The following is a 23500-nucleotide window of genomic DNA, read 5'->3' as shown; positions in this document are numbered from 1 at the left end:
GGGAAAGAGGCAAAGTTCAGAACTCAGTATCGACTAGTACCTGGAGTGACCAAGATGCCAATAGAGTATCCTAAAGCATTCCAAAAAAGAGAAAGTCTTCAAATATTTACAGACTGCCATTTGTTCTATGATCAAAAACACAACACGAGATGAAGAAGACTAAGAGGGAGGGCTCCATTCCACAAGCAACAGCCCCAAGTCTTACAGCTTTGGGCAGAGAGGGACAAGCATCTGCCCAACACAGTAAATAAGTATATAAGAAGGTACAATCTAAGAGGAAGAAGCTCCCCAACACAGAATGTCTGTCTTCATTTGTCAGCAACAGAATTCCAACTAACTTATCAACAGCATCTATGAAGATAACATTCAGTTGCCAAAGTTCCCTGCTTTGAAACATTATCAGGACTCTCCTCTTCTCCTGTGGAAACACCGGATTTTCAGAGCAACTCCCAATGCCATCCATAATCTCTAAACTCTGCCATTTCTACAGTATTCCTTTGGTTCCTTGAAGCAAGTAAGTCACAGTCTTTCACGCCAATCCAGACACAGCCCTAATTAAGTTAATTACGTGCCTAATCACTGGAGTTCTAAGATCTCTACTGGAGCCTCCCTGCCTCCTGATACATAAGAATGTGCCTGTGTGCAATTTTCATTTTACCCTGCCATTCTGTTTTATCAGGGTATCGGGGTAACAGCATGTGAGGAAAAATCAGGTGTCTCCAAGATGTGGTCCCTTTCATACATGAAGGCTACACTATGACACTGGCCCAGGGAAGCAATAAGGGCCACCGGTTTAAATTGCGCAATACCTAACCGGACTATTGCAAAAATCTGAGCTCTTCCCTCTTTCTACCCATTCAACCAGGTTTATCTTCTTCAAACACCTGTATTGGGTAATGCCTCTGCTCAAACCTTCGAACACCTGTATTGGGTAACTCCTTCGCTCAAACCTTCAGGTGTCTTCCTATGCCCTGGCTGCCTGATCTATCCAATGCGCTCCCAGCTTATCTCAGGTCTCTTTACAGCCTAGACCTGCTTAACTCCTACCTCTGCCCCTGGACTCCTGCTACTCCAGACAAATCCCCCCTCCTTCTTCCTTCTTCTGTACTTTGTGTACTCAGCCCTGGCTGTACTTTGGAATCACCTGGCGGGACACTAAAAATATGCCCATGGAGGAAAGGGAATTGGGAGGGAAAGGTAATGACAGGCAGGGTAGGGTCGTACTCTTCCAAGATGCCGATTTAACTGGTCTGGTATGGAGTTCACCATCAGTATGTTTTTAAAACTCCCTAGGTGATACTAATGTACACAACCTGAGTTGAGAGCCAGTGTCTTGGCCTCATTCCCCGAGGTTCAGCTGCACTCTCATCTCCAGCCCTCACAGCCTCCCTGTCCCCTGACTCCCTCCAACACTGAGAATCAACACCATACCACTTCCTGCCATAGAGCCTCTCTGGCTGTGTCTGCTTCCAAACGTGTTCCTCGTCCACGTGTCTCTAGTTATATCCATAGACTACGTACCAGAAAGCACTTTAATAAGGTAATATCAAGGCTAGAAGAATGATGGGATATTAGAACTAGCAGGAACTTCAGAGTGCAACTAGACTAGTGGCTCTTGAACTTTTGGGGGCCACCGTCTCTTTTAGAAAATCTGATAAAAGCTAAGAAACTTCTCCCCATAAATATACATACACAGAATTCTGCATAAAATTTCAGGGAGTTCAGAGGCCCCTTAAATATGCAAGTGTTCCTTATGGTACTATGAACCACGAGCTCATGTTTTTTAGACATGTAGAAGAGATACAGGAGCCAGAGGGGTAAATGACTTGCCTATGGTCAAAATAGTGGCAGAGCTGGGTCCAGACCCCAGTCACTTGATCATTCCATTAAATTCCTTTGGCTTGGCATTTCCTCTGACTGCTTCAAACCCAGCAGCTGAAATATGATCATCTTCTGAGCGAAAACAATCGCAGAAGCCGTGCTTTATACAAAAGCCCATCATTGTTTGCACTATCAGATTCCTGAGGTCACACTCCTTAAACCCTTATTCGCTGACCGTTCAATAGACATAACACCTCGTATTTTTAAAGAACCTCTCTTTACCTTCACAGTTTCTAAAGAGAAAATACATCCTCGCCCAAAACTCACCCGCTTCTCCCGGAGAGCTGGGCTGTCATCCCCAAGGGCAAGGCGAGAAGCATGGGACCGGAACTCGGGTAGGCCCAGGATCGGCAGATACTCGTGGTTAAGGCTGCTGTCCGTAGCAATCTTCTGCTCCACCTTCCTCACTACAGGCAAAACCCAGGGCTGGCAGTCATCCGTGCGATAAGCTGGACCATGGGAAATAGTCATATAAGAATCATCTGAGGCTTTGTGCAAGTAAGAGTTTGGAACCGTGAGCGGGAAAAGTTCTACCACCATCTAATCAAAACAGACCTGTGAGGGAAACTAAAATTAAATTCGGTCATTTACTGACTACCTGCTTTGGCACAGGCACTGGGCAAGCAGGACAGACATGGTTTTTATCCCTATGGAACTTACATTTCCTAAATATATGACCACCAAAAATTAGAATGCCATGAAAAAATTGGGACATCATAGAGCCTGATAGAGTGAGAGAGCACCTGCGAAAGCGCTCTGCAAACCGAAACGACGTATCGTACAAATGCTATGTCAGTATTGCTAGTACACTGAGGTCTCTGTAGCCATGGGCTCGGCGATCTTCTCTATCTTTTGCATCTCCCCAAGGGACTTCCAGAAAAGAGCTGGGTGCTACCTCAGATGAATGTTGTCCCTTCAAACATAAACATGGAGAAAGAGGGAGGTGGAACGAGGCCTACCTCCTCCTCTCGTCCTATAAGAACAGAAATAGGACAGACGACAAGCAAACACTCTGTAACAGAAGAGTTCAACAGCTGGTTACACAATCACCCAACAACCCACTGGAAACACAACTCCTTCCTCTCTCTGTTTTCTGGCATCATTCAGTGTTGACCATTTTAACACTTCCTTCCACTTCATCTGCTTCACACTTTTATTGATCTAAATTTATCTATTTCATAACATTTAATCTTGCTTATAGCAAATTTCCAAGCATTTGTTCTACATTAAAAGTATTTTTAGTCCACTTTGAGTCAGCCTATCACTGATTTTCCCCTCTATGCTACCCTACGATTATTTGGGGATTATAGCTTCAGAGAGCAGCTGCTCTGGCTTGCACCCAAGCCAATGATCTTTCTGAGCAGGATTCCTGTCAGGGGTCATTTGCCTCTCTGCTCGAATGTGTAGGTCTCCAACAACCCTACGCTTTAGCAAGTGATTTTGAAACTGACATTGTTAGCGTAATTCCAATTAGGTTTTATCTTGTGGATTTCTGCCCAACATGGATCCCTAACTTTTTTTTAAGTCACTTTTTTCAGGGCGGTTGATATTGTTTACTGAAAAATACATGTTGATTGCAAAAATTTAGAAAAGCCCAGAAATAAATAATAAGAATCATGATCAACATGTAATCCCAGCACTTAGAGATAAGGAATATGAAAATTTTGGTGTAAACTTTCTCAGATTTTTATTACGAGTATATTCTTTGATAAAATATACATCAGGTTGCACACAGAATTTTCAGCATGGTGTTTTCCACTTTTTAAATGAGTACCTTTCACTGCCATTAACTATTCTTCTGATAGGTGACATATTCACATGTCCCCATCCCATCCTTATTCTCCATCCACCTAGTTTCAAATCTTCTCACTCCATGGATAACTGCTTTCTTTTTGTAGCCTTCCAGAATTTCCATGTGCAGACACAAGCAAATCTAGCTTCTTATGTCCTTCTTTTTACAAAAGAGATAACATAAGGTAGCATACTATACACTGTTTTGTTCCTTGCTTTTTCCACTTGAAGATCTTTTTATATCTGTGCATAGTGTCTTTGTTCTTTCTTACAGCTGCAAAACTGATGAATGTATCATAATTTGTTTTGCCAGTCTCTTGTTGATAAACTTGTGAGTTGTTTCCAATCTTTGGCTAATACAAAACTTCAGTGAACAACCATGTACACACATCATTTTACACGTGTGCGAATACGTCTGTAAGATGCAGGGTTGAAAATGGAAGAGTGAGCTGAGGTGTACGTATACTTGTAGTTTTTGACAGATATCCAAATTGGCCTCCATCAGTATTTTATCAGTTTACATTCCTACCATCAATGTTTAAGAGTGTCTACTTCCCCACAGCCTCACCCACTGAGTGAATTTTTTGCCAATATGAGGGTGCAAGCAGTATCTCAGGGTAGTTTTAATTTGCATTTCTCTTATGAGGAATGCAGCTGGGCATTTTTCATATATATGAGCCATTTACAACACTATTTTAGTGGCTAGACAATACATTCTTTTCTACGTATAACTTATTAAATATTTGTGTTGCTTTTGATTACTTGCTATTACAAACATTGTGATGAATGTTTTTCTATCTTCACACACATTCGTGAGGAATAAAATAGATAATATTAATGGAGAAATTATAAAGAGATAGCCTCATGTGTGAATCTAACTTTCTTTGAAGGCCATTCCAAAGGGAGGTTTCCAGAAATCTTTGAGCGATGGCAATATATATGGACTATACTACACAGAGAAGATACTATTTAGATATGAGTTTGGATAGTCATAGAAAAACCAGTTCTATTATGCTTTATGTCTGTGTTTGGGGGTTTTATATATATAATTATGCTGTATATATATATATATATGTGTGTGTGTGTGTGTGTGTGTGTGTATTTATGATAATGTCATTTTTAAATCATATGTTCTAAATAACTAAAATATGAAAGGTAAAGAAAAAGCCATAGTATTGCTGCACTTTCCAGTACTGTCTGTATACTCCATGCAACTCTAAGAAATATTGTAATATAACTGGTGGCGGGGAGGCAATGTGTTTATACGTGACAAAAGAGGAATTGGCCAATTTATACTTCCCCTTCCTTCTTCAGTGTCCGGTTTTCCCAGGTTCAGATCCTGATGTATACCCAATGCCTCTGATGTATTCCCAATGTCTTGCCTAACTGCCCTAATGAAGCAGAACTGCAGGTTCCTCTTGGGTAATTGGAGCAATGAGGTCAAGCATTGTTGACAACTGGCATTTCTATCACGGGATTCTCTCATGGGATTTTACTCCTGTTTGCTGGACCTATGAGTTTCTCATTCAGACTTTCATCCACTCACTCATTTAACAAGAACTTACTGAATGTACCATGAAGCCAGCACCAGCTAGAAGTAGCTACACGGAGATAGAAGAGATAAAATAAGAAACTGTCTGCCCTCCAGGAAACAGAGAGAATAGAGCCCTTCATTCTCCTGTGAGAGATCAGAGGAAATTTTACAGAGGATGAAGTATGAAAGGTTTAAAAGATAAACAAGGAAAGAAAGGCATCCCAGACAGAGGGAAGACCTGTGCAAGGTCCCAGAGCTTAGAGAGATGAGGTTTTTGAGGATCTGCATCTTCATGGTTGAGATAAGGATCCGTGGGGTAATAGCAAGGAGTAGCTCAGTGTCTTGGAGTCATTTCTAGAAGGAACTTCAGTTCACTGGGGAAATCACTGTCAGTATTTAAGCAAGAGAGTGACATGAACAGCTGTACATTTTAATAGGATCATCTGAGTGACATGATAGAAAATAAACTGGAGAGGAGGACAGAGGCAGGAGGCAGATAGTTAAGTCAAGACGTTACTGCAATAATCCCAAAGGAAAATAATGAGGTCTTGAATCAAGGCGGTGGCAACAGAGATAAAGAAACAGAGAGATATTCAAAACAAATTTATGAGGTAGAAAAGACAAAAGCTAATAACCAAATAAATACAAGTGAGATCCAGGAAAGGGTCACTGATGACTCTCAGGTCTCTCTAGTGACTGATGGTGGTAGCATTGACCAAGACATAGAACCTAAAGAGAAGAAAAAAGAAAAGATTGAGAGGAAGATAGAAATGATGAGTTGTGTTTTAAACATGTTGAATTTGAGGTGGTCGTAGAATGGGTCCAGCAAACTGTAGCGAGTATAGGTCTGGCATTCAGGGAAGAAGTCCAGGATAGAGAGAAAAATTTCATAATTATAGACATTGATGGTAGCTGAAGCCATCATAACAACAAGGGTTTACTGAATACTTAGTACATACAAGGCACTGTGCTAAATGCTTTACTTTTTTTTTTTTTTACTCTCAATTCTCATAACAACTCACCAAATAGACATCGTGATCCCTTCTTTAGGGATCTGGAAACTGAGGCCAGACAAGTTAAATAGTTTGCCCAAGATCACAAGGATTATAAGAGCTAGTCTCTCATACTATTAAGCTCATGGATCCATGTGCTTTTTTTTAAGATCAAAAGGTGCCTGGGGAAAGCCCAAGCAAGCAGGCCCCAGAGGACTGTATGAGCAGCCTTTTCTCATGGGTTACTCTGGTGAGTCCAGCAATCTTGCTTTTCAGAAGAAAAGGAAAAACATAGAAAATTAAATGATAAAACCCTCACTCTCCTCATAAGATTTCTATTTCCTCAACCATCCCTACTCAAGAGCCCACACAGGTATGCCTCGAAGGCTCTTCTCCAACTAGGGGCCTGGGGAGAGGGCCAGGGGGTAATCAGAAACACCTGACACAGCACAGCTCTCTACAATTTTCTTTGAAGGCGCCAGGACCCACATTAAAAATAACAAATATTAAGGTAAGTGCAGTTTGTCTGGAACAAAAGAAAGCTAAGTTTACATGATAAACAAACTGAAGTCTAAGAAGAAATGTCTTGCTTCAGGCTGCATCAAGCTAGACCCACGTCTCCCCTGCACTTAAAGCTATTTGTCTGAAACTGAGAAGCATGGGAAGCACTAAAACAGTCAACTTAGAGAACATCATACTTAGTGGAAAATGTGATGCTCTGCTCTAACCATAAGGAAATTATGGAATTAGTCACAGAAAGAAGAAACTCTCTGGGGAAATGATCTGCAAGTAGCAAATAGCTAAGGAGATTATGGTTGCAGTGTATTCTAATCATGTCCAACATCACTGGAACTTGAGCTGGATAACCTCCATTGGGCTTTATCTTAATTTGGAGAAAAAAGAGTATCTTCCCCCAAATCAGTAATTAATTATGTTTTCTTCACAAAGAATATACTTTGGGATATGTATAAATAGAGAAGACAAGGCCTCTTATTCTACTCTAATTAGACCTGTATCTGAGAACCTACCATCCACAAAAAAGATGGGTCACAGTGACCATCAAAAATAACATTTATATAACATTTTCGTTTACATATCACATTTCATATATAAGTATTCTTTTAATCCTCAGTCACACTGACGAGGTCAGTAACATTATTATCCTACACTACAGACATCTAATGTGCTAGACGAATCTTAGAATTTTAGAGAGAGGGCATTCCGTCCTGGTTCCTCATTGAACAGGTTAAGCTTGTTGGATAACCTTCCTAAGGTCACATTGCTGGACCTGTACCCAGGTCTCCTGGCTCTTCCCACTACAGTGCACTGGCTGCCTCTGGAGCACCTAAAGGTACCCAAAATTGACAAGGGGGCAGAAACCCATGAGCGTGAGAGACCTGGCCTGGAATCCCAGCTCTACCATAGATGGCCATATGACCTGGGGCAAACTGCTTCATAAATCTGGGCTTTAGCTTCCTTACCTGTAAAACAGTAATAGCAATGTACGACCCTTCAGAGTTGTTGTAAACATTAAATGAGATTAAATGCATAAATCAGTTGCTCATAGTAAGGAGTTAGAGTTCCTGGAAACTATGACAAAGGCACTGTCACAGTTGAGGTGACCATCTGAGCTGCAGACTATGCATCTGAGCTAATTACTTCTGGTCTGGGCTAGCAGGGCACTTTTACTCTGCATGAGCAAGGTATTTCTGAACCAGTTTCAAAAATTATTTCATTCTGTAGTTCTTGAGTTGAAAATTTTTATTCAACATCTTGTATATGACCAACCCAAAGATACACCAAAACAACAATAATAGTAATAGATACTACCTACATAACTCCTACTTATGTGCCAAAAACTATTCTGAGCACTTTAAATGTATTTAATCCTCACGAAAACCCTGTAAGACAATTCAAAGGTAACTAAGCCAATGAAATCTGAAGTTTTAAAAAGATATATTTAGATCAATATCAATATGAGTTTCTCACTACATATCTGGCCCTAAAGAAATACTTGGTGGTTTTAGATTGAATTTAAATAAGAGCTAGAATAGTGCCCACTCCAATCCAATTCAAGGAAATCTTTCAATATTTCTCACTCTGCTGCCTGCTAAAAACATCACTTTCCCTCCATGGGTAAAACTAAGTAGTACTGACTTTTTTTAAAAAAATTCTTTACTATAGAAAGTTTCAAATATATACAAAAGTTGCAAGAATAATATAATGGATGCCCAGGTACTCATTTCCCAGCTTCAAAAAACTATCACTTTTTATGGCTTTTTTTCTCACCCCTCTCCCATACTCCTTGGTGAAGACTTTTTTTAATGGGTCCTATGTACAGATGCAGTCACTGTGGGAAGCCTGATTCTGAACCTCCTTCTCACCACCCGGCTGCTACCAAACAGTTCGACCTTCTATTTTCAAAATTTTTAGTCCTTTAAATCTGCTTGCTCCCTACCATATAATATCATTTTCTTCTCCCTGGCTGGTCTTTGTATGTGGTTGAGGAAAGGTCTGTGGGGTTTCAAACGTCCAAACGACAGTGTAGAAATAACAAATTCATCAGAGAAGATAAGCATTAAAGGAATTTCAGAGGCACTTCAGTCTAAATCTTTTTCTTGGCAAAAGCGGAAACTGAGGCCCATGCTCTGAGCTGTCCAAGGTCCGAGAAATACAAGCAAGAAATGAAGACAAGGAGGTGCAGAAAATGAGCTCCTAATGACCACACTCTTACACTCCTTTCCACCACCTCCACTCATTCCTGCCACATCTGTGAGGGCCAGAACATTCTTCCCCAGAAAAGCATTAACCTGTCAGAAGCACTTACCTCACTTAACTCCTTGAGGTCAAAAAAAAAGCCTGTCTTCCCCCAACAAGGCTTGGTAAAGTACCTGATTGATATCTGGTAGTCACTTAAATATTTACCACCTCAGAGCAGAGCTCCCTAGGGCTGCGTTCTCCTTTATCGGTTTCCCATTAACCAGGACTCCAAACCTAGTCTATCAGGCTTCCTATCTTTTGCCCTCTCCTTACAATCTCCGGCCGCATCCTTTTTTTTTTTTTTTTTTTTAACAAAGTGAAAGGATGTAGTATTAAAGAACACAGACTAGGGAATTGGAAAAACTGAGTTTGTGTCCTGACTACTACCTGTTCTATGTGACCTCGGACACACCTTTCTCTTCCAGGGACTCATAAATCCATCTGTAAAATGGGCAGATTGAACTAAACCTCGTGGATTTTGCCTCTTCCCGCGGCCCGCCTCTCTAGCCAGCGCCAAGCTGGGCCTCAGCCTCTCCCACTGTCCCCACTTGTCCCCACCGCCCAGGTTAGGTCCGCTCTGCATCCCAGGCTGCTCACATTTCTGGGCACTACTGCATCTTTACCTCCCACTCCTAGGTTGACCTTGCGGGGATCCGGATCCTCTCGGAAGTCGACAATGAGCTTAAAGACAAGGACTGGCTGGGCCTGCGGAACCTCGGTAAAGACTGACGGAGGCGCCATATCGAGAGAGCTCGAGTGAGCCGAGAACTTCCACCGCGGGCCTTAACCTGCTGGGTCTGGTCTAGCTGAGCCTGCTGGAGGAGACTCTCACCTTCACCTAGCCGGCGGAGGCGGGCCCGCGGCCTCCAATAGTGGAGCCGCGTCCGGAGCTTGGCAACGCGGTTAACCAATCGCGAGCTTCTGACGCACAAGAGCCTCAAGGGAGGAGATGCTGTTAGCCAATCCAAGAAGATAATCTTATCGGAGGCTGGTAGTGATACAACCAATGCAATATACGCCGGCTGAGATGGGGGCGGGGGCTAGGGTTGATTGGCAGCGCGTGCTCCTATCGTTGAGGCCAGTGTTCCTGGGGCGTCCCGGGACTGAAGGGAGGAGCCGAGCGGCCAGTGTGTACCGGAGATTACCTCCTCGACCTTCGAAAGGCGCGAGACGAAGGAGAGGTGGCCGGCGGGAATCCCAGAGGTCGGGCCTTCCTATCCCGCGGAGCAGGTGTTCTCGCCGCCAAGCCGGGTAGTGCGCACGTTCTGACCTGGCCTGGCCCGGGCTGGCAGCCAAGTCCCCGGCGTCTGGGCTCAGGACGTGCAGCTCTGCAGCCTGCACGGGCAACCTTGACTACGTTGGCTGGCTGTATCTCCCTGAGGGATATACGGGTGGGTCGCCCGCTTTGGTCTCAGACAGGGGACATCCTACTAAAAGTGAAGGAGAGAGCAGGAATTCTTCTCTGCTGCTCTTACAGTTTGAGATTTTTGCTCCCCTTTCCTTACAGGGAAGATCTGGTGCTCAAGGACCTTCAGGATCTGGGCGCGGCCTCCCTCTTCCACGCACATACTCAACCAGATCTTGCTGTCCGCAGCTGGCTGATACCCAGACTGCCCTTCTTTCTTTCAGTCAGGCTGTTTCTTCCCCCTCCTCCCCAGCCCCGCCACTCCACTTGGTGACCTTGAGACCCAGGGCAAATACTTTCTCCATAAAGTCTTCCCTTAACCCTCACTCTGGTCAAAATCCATCTCTCCTTCCTTTTCTTCTGTACCTTGTTAGCAATACCATTTTAGAAAATGCCCTAGTTTAGATTGTGGCGCTGCTGCTTAATAACTTGGGCAGGTTTAGGCAAGTTAGTTAACCTCTCTGTTCCTGCCCTGTAAAGTGGAGATAATAGTATTTTCCTTGAGGTTGTTGTGGGGATTATGTGAGTTAATACATATGAAGTGTTTTGTTACATATAGTAAGCACTCCCCAAATGTTAGTTTTTGTTATCGTTACACATCTGCCACACCCCTTGTAGATGGTAAGCTCCTTTTGGCTAGAGATCTTACTGTCTCTAAGTCTCCCTCAGGTTCTTGAACTTAGTAAATATTCAATAAATGGTGGAAGGAGGAGTCAGTTCTCTTGGCGTTTCAGAACAAAAGAATACTGCAGCCTTATTTTTGGATAATACAACAAGGTTCCAAATGAATTTTCCATTCAAAGTAATAAACAAGCCAAAAGAACTTTGTGCAATACCTGCCAACCTTTGATTGCCTGCTTCTTTTCAGAAACGTTACCTCTAGCTTTAAAGGTAACTGCCCACGGTCTTTCACTAACAACACTGTCCTCTAAGATTGCAAGTTCAACATTGAAGGTGAAATGACAATGAACTTTCAGTGCTTCCAAAAGCACAGTCAGAGGGCAACTGCTGAGAGGCGTGTTCTATAGCCCAACCTTCCCAGAGTTTGATTTAGAAGTATGATCTTCACAGAACTGGCCAATAATATCATGGTCACTCTTTACGTCATTCCCTGGGGGGGAAAACAACCCTAATTTAGCTAAACACTATCTACTTAGCTAAGTCCAAATAAATATTTATTGACAAGCTAAGCAGCTCCATAACCAAGTCAATGCTGATAGGGACAAAAACAGTGCCATATGTACGCAGTTTTTCCCTTATGTCTTCATTCACATCTTCTGAATTTTGAAAGGGCCAAACAGTTACTGAGTGTGTTTGGAGGTCGGGGGACCTGGAGGGGACTACATATTAGTGGGATCCCCAGTCTCAACCTTTTTACCTTAGAATATGAGGTTCTTGGAGATTAATTTCTGTACTCTTCTGTCTTGAGCCCTGTAGGATGCCCCTCTAAGGAAAATGCCAATCTTAAAATAAACAAAATGCTTTCCAGGCCATTGCTAATTTTAACACTTAGAATTGATGCAACACTGCCTCCCTGCTGAATGGTAACAAGCAAAAGACTCTTGAGAGGCAAACATTGCCCAAACAAGTAAGCAGCTGGGTAAAGTGAATGTCCAGAGAAAGGACATAAGGGCCCAAAGAAAGATGGGCTGCCTGCCTTCTGACTTTGCTATGATTATTTATCTGTTCAAGTGTCCTCCCTACCATCCTTTTACCTTTTCTTTTTCTCTCTCTCTCTCTTCAAAAGAATTAGAAGGGAGGAACTCGGAACACAGACAGCACCAGCTTCATCTAGAATGAATCCCTTTAGAATTAGCTCTCTTGGAAATCTGAAGCCTTCAGGGCTGGGCAGTACTGCCCCATAACATAAGAGGCAAGCCAGGCCAGGGCAGCAGTGGGCACTGCATAGATCTCCAAGCAAACCCATGCCTGCTTATCGTACTCAGTCTTGACCCCGATACCCAGAAGGTCTAAACTCAGGAACAAGTCAGAGAAGGGGTTTTTTTTTATACACTTTGCATTCAAGTGCAAAGTGTTTGGAATGGTTATATTTGGGTATATGCTGTCACTAAGGGTAGAATATTATTTAGCAGCTGAGCTGTATGCTGAACATGGTTCTTTAAAACGCAAAGCTGTAAGAGGAGATCTGTTCCAGATCACCTTGTGGCCAAATGGTGAGCGATAAGATAAGCATAGAGGTGGTGCTGTTCTCTCACTATATTGAATTGAATCTTGCTAAGGAAAGAGATGGCTTATCAACCCTGCACCTCCAATTAATGGGCTTGTTTCCTAGGTGTGTTTTGGTAGAAACATCTCCCCTGGCTTCTCTTCCCCCTCCCCCTATTTCTTTCCTCCCTCCCTTAAGTGTGACTTATCTCACCCACATACATAGATTGGACCAAGTGAGGGTCTCTTACTGCTTTCTATCTCATAGAATGGCACGTGCAAGAGGCCTGGAATAGACAGGATCTAACATCAGTTCCTGAACCAGGCACCCTCATAGGCAGAACTGTTTTTAAAGCTGCTGAGAACTTTATATTACAGAAATATCAATAGGATGACAACTATTGATGGTTCTATTTACTTGTTGAATGTAATTAAGTTTCAGAGCACCATTTAGAAAGTGTTGTGCTATGTAGTTTGTACTTAAGAAGCAGAATAGCATAATGGTTTAAAGCATGGTCTCTGGAACTAGATTTCCTCTGTATGCCTCAGTTTCCTCATCTGTAACATAAGGATAATAATAGTTCTTACCTCATGGGCTTGCCGAGTTAATGTAATTAAATAATTTAATGTAAAAGGCTTTGAATTGCACCTGACGGTAAGTACTCAGTATGTTAGCTGTCACCATTGCCATCATCATCATCATTATCGTCATCATTATCACAGATGTCATTGATAAGCACTTGCCTTTGAGATTTATTTACTTTGTTCACTGAATGAGCTACATAACAGAACAATGCATCAGCTTTGTACCTGCAATCAAATTCTAGTTTTGCTTATTAGTTTTGAAACTGCGTAAATTACTTAATGTGTCTGAGTTTTAGTATTCTTATTGTAAAGTGGGACAAAAAGATTTTTACTTAATGTTGATATACACATGCCTTTAACATAGTTGTAGAAATTATTATTATTGTCATAGAGATTACACTTTACCCGGGTAGCTGTAGGGTAATGGTTAGGCTAACTCTTTTTGAGTTCTTTCTGCTCTGGCCTCTTGTAGACATGCACTCTGAAATTTTTAAAAATGAAAAAAAGGCAGAGAACACAATTTTTAAAATATTTAGAGTTCTCCAAGAAGTCTTCTTAGCAATCTGTAAACTCTCAAAGCAATTTAAAAGTTATAAGACAACATATTTAATAATTAAAATGAAGCTGTATTAATAATAGCCCTTTGTATTTCTATATTATCTTTTTTGAAGAATAGAAAGTATTTTAGAAACAATATTCCACCATTGTCTCAACATCCCCAGGTGACTGTTGTCATCTCCAGTTGAAGAAACACAAAGGAACTGGATTGACTTAACAAAAAGCAAATGAAGGCACTTGAATGACAGAAGAATGGTAAGGCTACAGACATTAATTGAAGTCAAATGAAAACTTCCTCTCCTTGCCCTGTTTCTCCCTAAATGCATCACAAATATAGCCTTGTACTTCTAGAGCAATGTGTTAAGCATTTTTCCCCAAGTTGTCCTTCTTTTAGTGAGTCATGTCCTAAAGTCCTGCACTTTGGGACAAGATGACAATGGAGGAAACAGATCCAATGTATTTGCTAAGAACACGTTTCTTTTAAACAGCCCCTAAAGGGATAGTCTAAAACAATGTAATAGATTTAATCGATTCCACGTAGCTAGCAGGAAAATAGAAGTGTATTGCTAACATTTCAACATCCAGCAGTAGAGGGCAACACTGCCCTTCTTTTGCAAAATGTTGAATACTCAAGAGAAAAAAAATAAAAGCAAAGCTCTTGACCACTGTGTGTGTTTACTTTTACCTAATACTTTTTTTAAAAGAATACTTTTCTTTTTGTTTAGGTGATTACGTAGAAAGAACGTCAGAGCTTGTATTGCCTTGAAGTAACTGGTGAGAAACACAGGTTTTAGGTCCTCAGCTCAGGATATGAGTTCTGTCTGGCAAAGATAAACAGTAGCTTGACCCTGGTAAATCAGATAGGGTTATTGTATGAACAGACCTAATGCTCCTGCACTTTCTGGGTAGAAGTCAATCTACTGAACTAGCAGGATGTGGTTTTAAAAATGTGTGTAACTCATATGGTCTTAGCCCTGATAACTGGTTTTGAATCCTAATTCACTGACTTTATTCTGCTCTGTCTTTGTTTTCCTGTCACACCTGGGGCAGATCAAACCAATCACAATTATACCACGTGTACTATGACTTTAAAGGATGATGTCAGGCATGATGGGTAGGGATGTCTTTCATGGACTGCAGTTGGCCAAATGTCTGTGTGTATATAGCAGTGAGACTGAAACCTTGTATGCTAGTATGATTTCTGTATCCAGTAAGTAGCAAGAAAGACTCTGTTATTTTGTAATAAAATTTACATGATGCTCTTGGGCAGGATGACAGAGCAGAGAGAATAATCCTAATTCTAGCAAATACATAACCACAGTATCCCTGGTACATTTGGATTCTGCTCTAACCCTCAAAACTTTTTTTGGCAGCAAATTTTCAGTGCCAATTTAAATAAATCCCACCAGGAGTCAGAGCTGCCTTGTGAACTCGGAAAAATTACAACCTCCGAGTCTTTGTTTTCTTATCTGTTAAATGCAGATAATGCCCCCTAGATCTAGTAAAAGAGTCAATTTGGAAAATATATATTAAAGTGCTTTAAAAGCCACTTAAGTACCTAACACATATTTCTATCACTATAGCCTAAAGAAATGCCTGCCATTTCTAAACTATAAGACTTTGTGCCCCTTCTCATTTAGTATCATTATATTGCCTGAGATTGTTCATTTCCATGTGTACTTACCTTTTTCCTCCCATTTGATTGTTTGTTTATTCCTGAGAACTGAAACCATCAATTATACTTCATGGTATCCTCCACAGCAACAAGATATTTCATACAGAATAGATACTCAAATATTTGTTGATTCTTTAAAAACATAAACTACAATGCAGAAATAACTTTTTTAAATTGTAGTAAAAAACAAATAACAAAATTTACTATCATAATGATTGTAAAGTATCTTATAGTAGCATTAACTATATTCACATTGTTATGCAACAGATCTCTAGAACTTTTTCATCCAGAATTCATTCTTAATAACGATCTTCCACATCACCTGGTTTTCAAAGCACTTCTTTATTGATCAGGCAAAAACAGAGTGGAAGTCTTTCAATTACCTTGTACTAGACATCCCTAGCTAGAGAGTAAAGGTCTCTAGCTAGGGATGTCTAGTACAAGGTAATTGAAAGACTTCCACTCTGTTTTAAATCCTTCCTCCTCTCTGATGGTTTTACCTACTCATTGGTACAAGGTTCTGCCCTAGTCTCTATCTACCCTGTAAATCAGCCATTTTCTATAAACCTGGGAATATATGCCAGAAAACGAGGCGCCTCTATAAAGTGCTTTCGCAAGTCACATATGTCTAGCATATAATTAAACATTTATATGAAGGAAATTACCACTTTAAAATATAAACTCACTTGCCAATTATTTGACTTTCAGAATATCTGACTTACTGAAGATAAGTACTACTTTTGATCATTATTGCTATTACAGTAGCATTTTTATTTAGTTGGAATGTGTAGGACTGGAGTACAGAGGACACCTGTCCCAGAAAAATCCCCTGCTTTGACTATACACATATATGCTCCCAGAACTCTCTTGGGATAGTATAACCATATTTAACTCTCAATATGTGCTTTTAGAAAAAACATACCTTTTTAAGTACAAATCTTCATATAATGTGATTGTCAATTAACATGTCAAATTCATTTGAGATAAAAATAAAATTGGTTTTCTCCTTTGCATTGAGCAAAAAAATAAACTCGAGGTGGATTTAAGATTTAAATATTTTAAACTGCAAGCAAAGTGGAGAAAATAAAGGAGATTTTTGAAACAATTATTAGGGTGGAATAGAGTTTCTCAATTATGACACTATCTCAGAAGCCATAAAGAAATAAATAGACTTTATATGGTGATGGACACTATAAATAAAAATATGACTTTGAAAAAATATTTGCAGCATGCTTATCAGTCACATCTATTATATAACTCAGAGCTTCATTGTATTGATGGAAAAATGAATTAAGGATATAAAGAAATTAGGAAAGAAGGAAATACAAATGGCCAATAAACATACCAAAATCATCCTCATTATTAAATTGAAACCAAATTACCCATTTTTGCTCCTCTGGCAAAAATTTTATATACTGATAAAACAGTGTTATTGAGAGTGCAAGGAGAAAAGCATTTCATGCACTATTTGTGAGAGTATTAATTCATAAAACTTGTTCGTAGAGTGCATTTTGGCAATATCAGTCAAAATCAAAATGCATGTAGCAATTTACCAAGCAATTTTTCCTCTAGGAATCTATGCTGAAGAAATGTATACAAGTTTGCAGACATAGATAGGTATAGAGATATACAGTTATACATGCAACATTGCTATAACAGAAAAGTAGTAAACAATGATGTACTTTCCAACAAATGTGTTATTTACAACCAAAATCAAGTTTGTATTGAAAAAACAGATGAGAGACTTCACAAGAATACAAAATTAAGATTATATCTAACAATGATAATTAAGTAAAATGGAGAAAATAAGTAGTTCTTCAAAGCACTATAGATGTAATAATTTAAAACTTCAGAAGTTATAAGAAACTTTTTTGATGAAGAATAATATGGTGTGCTTCTGTTTAGAGATCTGGAAATCGAGGGAGCTATTGAAAATCACTTGTTAATAGAATAGTGATTTTTAAAATATAAATTCCAAGACGCTGTATCCCAGGACCTAAAACAACTCCTGACATCTAGTAGACACTCGATAAACACCAGCTGAAGGAATGACTGAGGATGATATCTCTATTGAGGTTGTCATAAAAATTGATACAAAGCTGCCTAAAGATTAGTACTTCATATACAGCAAGTGTTCAGTAGATACTAGTTCACTACTTTCCTGAGGGTCTGTTGGTGCTTAATAGCTGCTTACCACATCACAAGAGTTTGTTTATTTAAAACCATGTATACAGTGCTTAATGTATGCCAGGTACTGTTCTAAGTGCTCTATAAACACTAAACCATTCAAATTATAATAACAACCAAAGTATGTGTCTTCTTATCCCATTTAACAGATGAGGCAATTGAGGCAAAAAGCAATTAAGCAATTTTCCCAAGATGGCACAGTTAGACAATGGTGGGGATATGAACACAGACAGTCCAGCTTCAGCGTCCCTGCTCCACTATGCCAAGTTGCCTCTCGTGTGATAAAAAAAATTTATTGAGTGAAATTATATTGTGCTCTTATTTCAAAGATCTTGGAATATTTTACATTAAATCCTACCTGAAAATCAATACCGCAACTTCTTCTTCAGGTAGAGCATATTTTAAAAACATTTTTAGTGTATTACTGGTCCATCGATTCTGTTTAAAAAGACCATGAGAGATCCTTGTTCCTGTGATGAAGTCACTGTATTTACTTTCTGACATCATATTACTTTCTATACAACAGTTCCAGGTTCTGAACTGATAAACATCCTGCTCCAGATATTGAAGAAGTATAAGGGCTTACAGGGAATTGTATAACAATGTCAAAATTATTTAAAAGGATAAGATGTTGAGTGTGAATACCTCATTCACATGATTAAAGCTATGGACCTCCAATTTTTCCAATCCGGATCTTTCTTCTGTGAGCAAAGTTTTGTAGACTTCTTGAGAATTTTTTTGTTTCATTTAGTTTTAGTTTTGGTTTTAGTTTTAACCTTAGTTTAACTATCTTATAACATAATACCAATGTTTCTTTTTTTCATGATTTATCTATTCATTTATTCATTCGATTAATATTTATTGACCATCTACCATGTACCAGGCATTGCACTAGGAGTTAACAAAACAAAAAATAATACACAAAGTTCTTCTCTTCACAGATTCTCTAATGGAAAAGACAATTAATAAGAGCATTGAATAAATAAAATTACTAAAATTATAGCCATGGTATGTAGGTGCTAAATACCTTCATGGAAAAGGCATATGAAAGCAAATAATAGGGGGAATTAATCTAGTTGAAGCCAGTCCTTTCCCCCTCAGAATGTTCCCTCCAGCATGGATAGCATTCCACTTCTAATTCCTACCTCAGCAGCACTTCTTAGAGCCTATAGCTTGCACACATTAATCTTTGATTTCTGGAATCCATTTTGGCAACCAATGTTTTCAAGAGAAAACAGCCCATTAAAAACAATGCCTTTAATGCATTATTTTATTATTGCTTCTAGCTCTTTTGTTACACAAGGTAAAAACACAAAAATATTTTTAAAATGTAATTTCCATTGGTAAGATACAAGTATTTTTATCTTTATGATTCAGTTGAGAAATGTGAAGCAAGTAAAAAATTTACTCTAAGATTAACATAGAGTTTTATGAAGTTAAAGAAAGAAACAAGTATCAAGAGAAGGGAGAATTAGAAATATTCATTTATATGTTTTTTATTCTTATCCTACATATGACAAGAATCTCTAAAGGCTGAGAGGAAAATTGAGGACAGGCATTGCCCAAAGAGGACGGCCTTGTCAGAGATGGTCAATGGATATCACCAAGAGACGTGAGAGGCAGCACTGGGCTGCAAAGTCTTCTCGGGAAAACCAGTGACCAGGAGAGTAAATGGTGGGCAGAGACAATTCAGGTTCAAAGTTGGGTCCTCTAGTTCCCCATGAGAGGACTGGGCTATAACTGAGGCGTGAAAGGCAATAGAATGAGTACTAACAGCCCCCATCAGATGATGCTCCAACCACAATTACCCAGAAGAGTAGGTTATATAGTCAGAGACAAGAAACAATATTGGGCCAGCTCCAGGATTACAGATGGTATGACAGCCAATATAGTCTTGGAATCCTTTTAGTGCCATCTTCAGGATGTAGCCCAATGACACCCAGTTTTTTTCCATTGGGTTAGGTTCTACATTATATTTAGCTGACTATCTTTTTTTTTTTTAATCTGGGTGTTCACTAATCAGAGCATCATCCTGAGACTAGTAGCATCAGCATCAACTATGTGCTTGTTAGAAATACAAAATCTCAGGCCCCACCCCAAGCCTACTAAGTTGGAATCTGCATTTTAAGAAGATCCCCAGATTCTTCCTAAGCACATTAAAATTGAGAAGCATCGTTTTACCCCCATCAACTCCAACACCATAAAATGGACTAGATCATTCTTGGCCCACTTTGCTCACGGCTTTAAACTGAAGGTGCTATGAGATATGAGATTTTTTTTTAATTTTAAGTAAAAAGGAAAGCATTTTCAAGAGATAAAAATGCCATACAACTATTAAATATCAAATTTATTTTTATCTAGACAACTTTATTTACTCAAGCTGTTCTCAGGGTAAACAAAGATTAATCAGTGACTAATTGACTTACTCTGTTTCTGCAATAATTGGTTATACTATCTTAAAATACTCTAGAGTTCTGTTTTATCTAGTTTAATATATAGATCAATGATTCTCAATCCTTGCTGCACATTAGAATTTTCAGATTTTTTTCCTGGCAATCTAAAGCCTGAGCCATACTTTCAAAAATTCCAATTCAGGGGATCTGGGGTACAGCTGGGGCATATGTAATTTTTCAAAGTTCGTCAAGTTAATCTAATGTACCGCTGGTGTTGAGAACCATTGATTGAGATGAATCGAGAGATGAGCAGAGTTAGGCACATGGTGCAATAAACAAATGTAGAAATGGAAATGAAACCAAAAAACGGCTTGAGCTTTGCTGTTGATCTGGCAATTTGGCTTCCAGGAATCTGTCCTACAAGAATATGTGTACAAAGATGTATGTGCATAGAGGATCACTGCAGCATTTTTTTGTAATAACAAACATATTGGAAGCAATTTTAATGTTCATCAATTAGTGAGTGATTACATAAGTAGGGCACATCCACGTAATGCAGTACTGTGCTAATGTTAAAATGAATGAGGAAGACACATCTAGCAATGAAAATATCTCCGAGGCATATACTATTAACTTTTAAAAAGTTCTATAACAACATGTAATATATGATCTCATTTATGTGAAAAGATAAGTGTGGTGTGTATATATATATATATAAAAACATTGATATATATGTATATATATAACAATGTTTAGAAGGATGATTGAAGAGTAGTCACCAAACTGTTGATGGTGGTTACCTCTGAGAAGAGGAATGAAGGGGAAAAGGATTTTCTGCTGTATAAACTTCTAAATATTTTACAGCAAGAATGTATCCACGCACTAGTATAACTATCCAAAACACATTCCTGAGCTGTCATACCATCTGTAATCCTGGATTATAGACCATTTAAACTAATTATTATTTTAATATTATAATCTCAAATGTATAATTTTATAATAAAGAATATAGTGGCTGACAAAAATGAAACAAATCTATGATACCTACACAAAACAAAAACTGCCGGGGCACCCAGGGTTTTCGTTATTAAACCCGTCACGTCTCAGCTCTGGGATCACTGGATGGGAGGGTATCTAGAGAAGTCAGAGCGATACCTGGCCTCGACTCTAACGACCTCTCTGGTTCCTCTGATAACTCACCCATGCAAGCAGCTCCCACTTCTAGAGGGATCTCTACATTAGCACTTTGTGAATTCTCCCTTGTCCCAGCCCTAAAAATTAGTGGGGACAGAAGGCCACCTACGACTTGGCCTTGCTGGGAGCTGGGTCTCCCCCATTTGGAACCATTGAGAAAAGCACACTGATTAAGCTGCAGTATGAGGAGTGGTGCATCCTGTCTAGGGCAAAATTCTCCAGGTCGGCAGTGACGTCTCTTCCTCTTTGAAATGGTGATTAAGCACTGGAAGTGTATAATGAGAGAAATTACTTATGATTCTGTGCCTCTCAGCCCCAGGCCACTTCTCTTTCTCTGAGAGAAACTCAAGGATTTTTCCCTAATAGCACTGGAACAAAGTCAGGGCTGAGGCAAGCCGACAAAGAGGGAGGCTTCCAGCCCGTGGTGGGGCCCTGCTGACAGCTTGTTAGAAACTGTCCCTCTCCTGCTACTCCTTTCATTTCTTCGAGTTACAAAGCCTGACAGAGTTTGATGGGAAAACCAAGGCGGTAACATCCCCTGCGGCAACGAAGTCCCTGCTCATCTATCTTTGTTTGACAGATAAGGAGAGTAGATGTCACCTACAAAATGCTTCACTCACCTGAACCAACCGTGCCAAGACAGCCCTGTCGCCTATAGGATTCTACAGGAGGAATCCAGACAAGGCCCACTGACCACAATTAAGATTTCTCTCAAAAGAAAATCATTTTAACCAGAAAATTCCTAAATGCCTACTCTAGTTGTCCTCAGAAAAGTGCATAACACCTAATAACTCAAAGAAAATTATGCTTTGATTTGGGAAAGTCTTTTACTGGTTACACCCTTCACCTGGTCTTTGGGGGCTGGCGATCATCTAAGATTTGAGAAGTCAGTCTGAGGTTCTATGCTGAATGTCTGGCCCTCCAACTTGGCCAGATTGCTAGGAAGGGGAGCGTGACAAAACAAAACAAAAACTCCTCTCCACCCCGGAGGGCAGAGACTGGGACACACAGTATCTCAAGTTCTCTCAACTCCACCTTTTGTCAGTGGTCCTCTGATTTTAGCATGCCACAGAAGAATCTGTAAAGCTTGTTTGAAATGCAGATCATGATTCAGTAGGTCTGGAGCAAGACAAAAGAATCTGGACTTTAATAAACTCAGGTGATTCTGGAGGCAAGTGATGCTGGGGCCCCACTTTGAGAAGCACTGCTGCTACTTGCTGCCACCTGAGGCCCCTAATGGCACTTCCAGCACACCTCTTAGCAAGAGCATTCCCAACGAGCCCAGAACCTATTCTCAGCAGCTGTTCCTGGTAGACGTAGAGCTGTCTCTAGGATTCTCTTGGAGGTAACACAGTCTCAGAGGCCACTCCCAGGAACAGAAGCATCTCCCAGAGACCATTCTCTCAGAGTTCTTTCTAGAATATAACTCCCAGCATAGTCTTGTTGAGCTTGATAGTGTCACATGGTCATATTAATAGTTGTTGATTTTAACCAATGCTTTTTTTTAGATCACGGGTTCCTCAACTTTGGTATGCATCAGAATCAACAGGGGAGTTTGCTTAAAGTTTGACAAGCTACCAGATGATGTGGATGCACACACCAAAGTCTGAGAACAACCATCTAGAACAGAAGCAGCATTTACAGAAATATTATTTTCAAAGTCCAAACCACTATACTGCAAAAACTGAAATCAAAAACAGCATTAACACTGAACACAATCGGTCTTCCTTCTTTGCTCTCTTACTGTCTCTAATAACTCTCCACCCAAGTGCTCAGATAGCTTCTTAGAATAAAAAGCTATGAGACTAGCTGATTTACTAGGTACAAATATGCTGTGATTTAAGAAAACATGTACTCAGAAATCTAAACTTTTAAAACCAGAGATTATTTTTATCATTACAAAAGTTTATAGTGATAATAATAACTAATATTTATTATGATCGTATGTGTCAGGCACTGCTCTAAGAAAGTTTAAGTGTTGAAATAGTTAATATTGACTGAGTACTTGCTTTATAATGAAAAAGATGGTATCCTTTAGTCCTTCGTTTCCTCTAAGCATTTTAGATGGGGTAACAGATGAAGAAACAGAGGCACCAACAAGTTAAAAGTTGCACAGCTGTTAAGCAGTAGAGCCAAAATTTGAACCCAGAGCCCAATTCTTAACCATTATGTCACCTCACTCATATTAATCACAATAGTTCTTTATTCAATAAATATCTATTATAAAACTATTAAATGCCAGTATTGGGGGTTATGTTCTAAGTATATAGTGACAAAAGAGACGAATATGATCCCTTATTTCATGGGCAAACCAATTGTGAGTGATTCAAATTGTGTAAAGAAGTCATTTGGTGCAATACCAGGAAATCGCTGGGTTAT

General features: G+C 39.7%; 1 protein-coding gene across 1 annotated transcript in view; it reads right to left on the bottom strand.

Annotated features, from left to right (window-relative positions):
- Nucleotides 1-9819, bottom strand: part of GOT1 (glutamic-oxaloacetic transaminase 1) — a 22769-nt gene extending 12950 nt beyond the window's left edge. The window contains exons 1-2 of the mRNA XM_006925893.3: nucleotides 9582-9819; nucleotides 2149-2330 (exon numbers count right to left, since the gene is read on the bottom strand). Of these exons, the coding sequence (XP_006925955.1) occupies nucleotides 2149-2330; nucleotides 9582-9699 (300 nt within the window). The 5' untranslated portion in view covers nucleotides 9700-9819. The remainder of the gene's footprint in view (nucleotides 1-2148; nucleotides 2331-9581) is intronic.
- Between the last annotated feature and the right edge of the window lie 13681 nt (nucleotides 9820-23500).

Source organism: Pteropus alecto, unplaced genomic scaffold (assembly GCF_000325575.1).
Source record: "Pteropus alecto unplaced genomic scaffold, ASM32557v1 scaffold88, whole genome shotgun sequence".
In the NCBI taxonomy this organism is placed as follows: Eukaryota; Metazoa; Chordata; class Mammalia; order Chiroptera; family Pteropodidae; genus Pteropus; species Pteropus alecto.
This window is presented reverse-complemented; position numbering and strand designations above follow the sequence as displayed.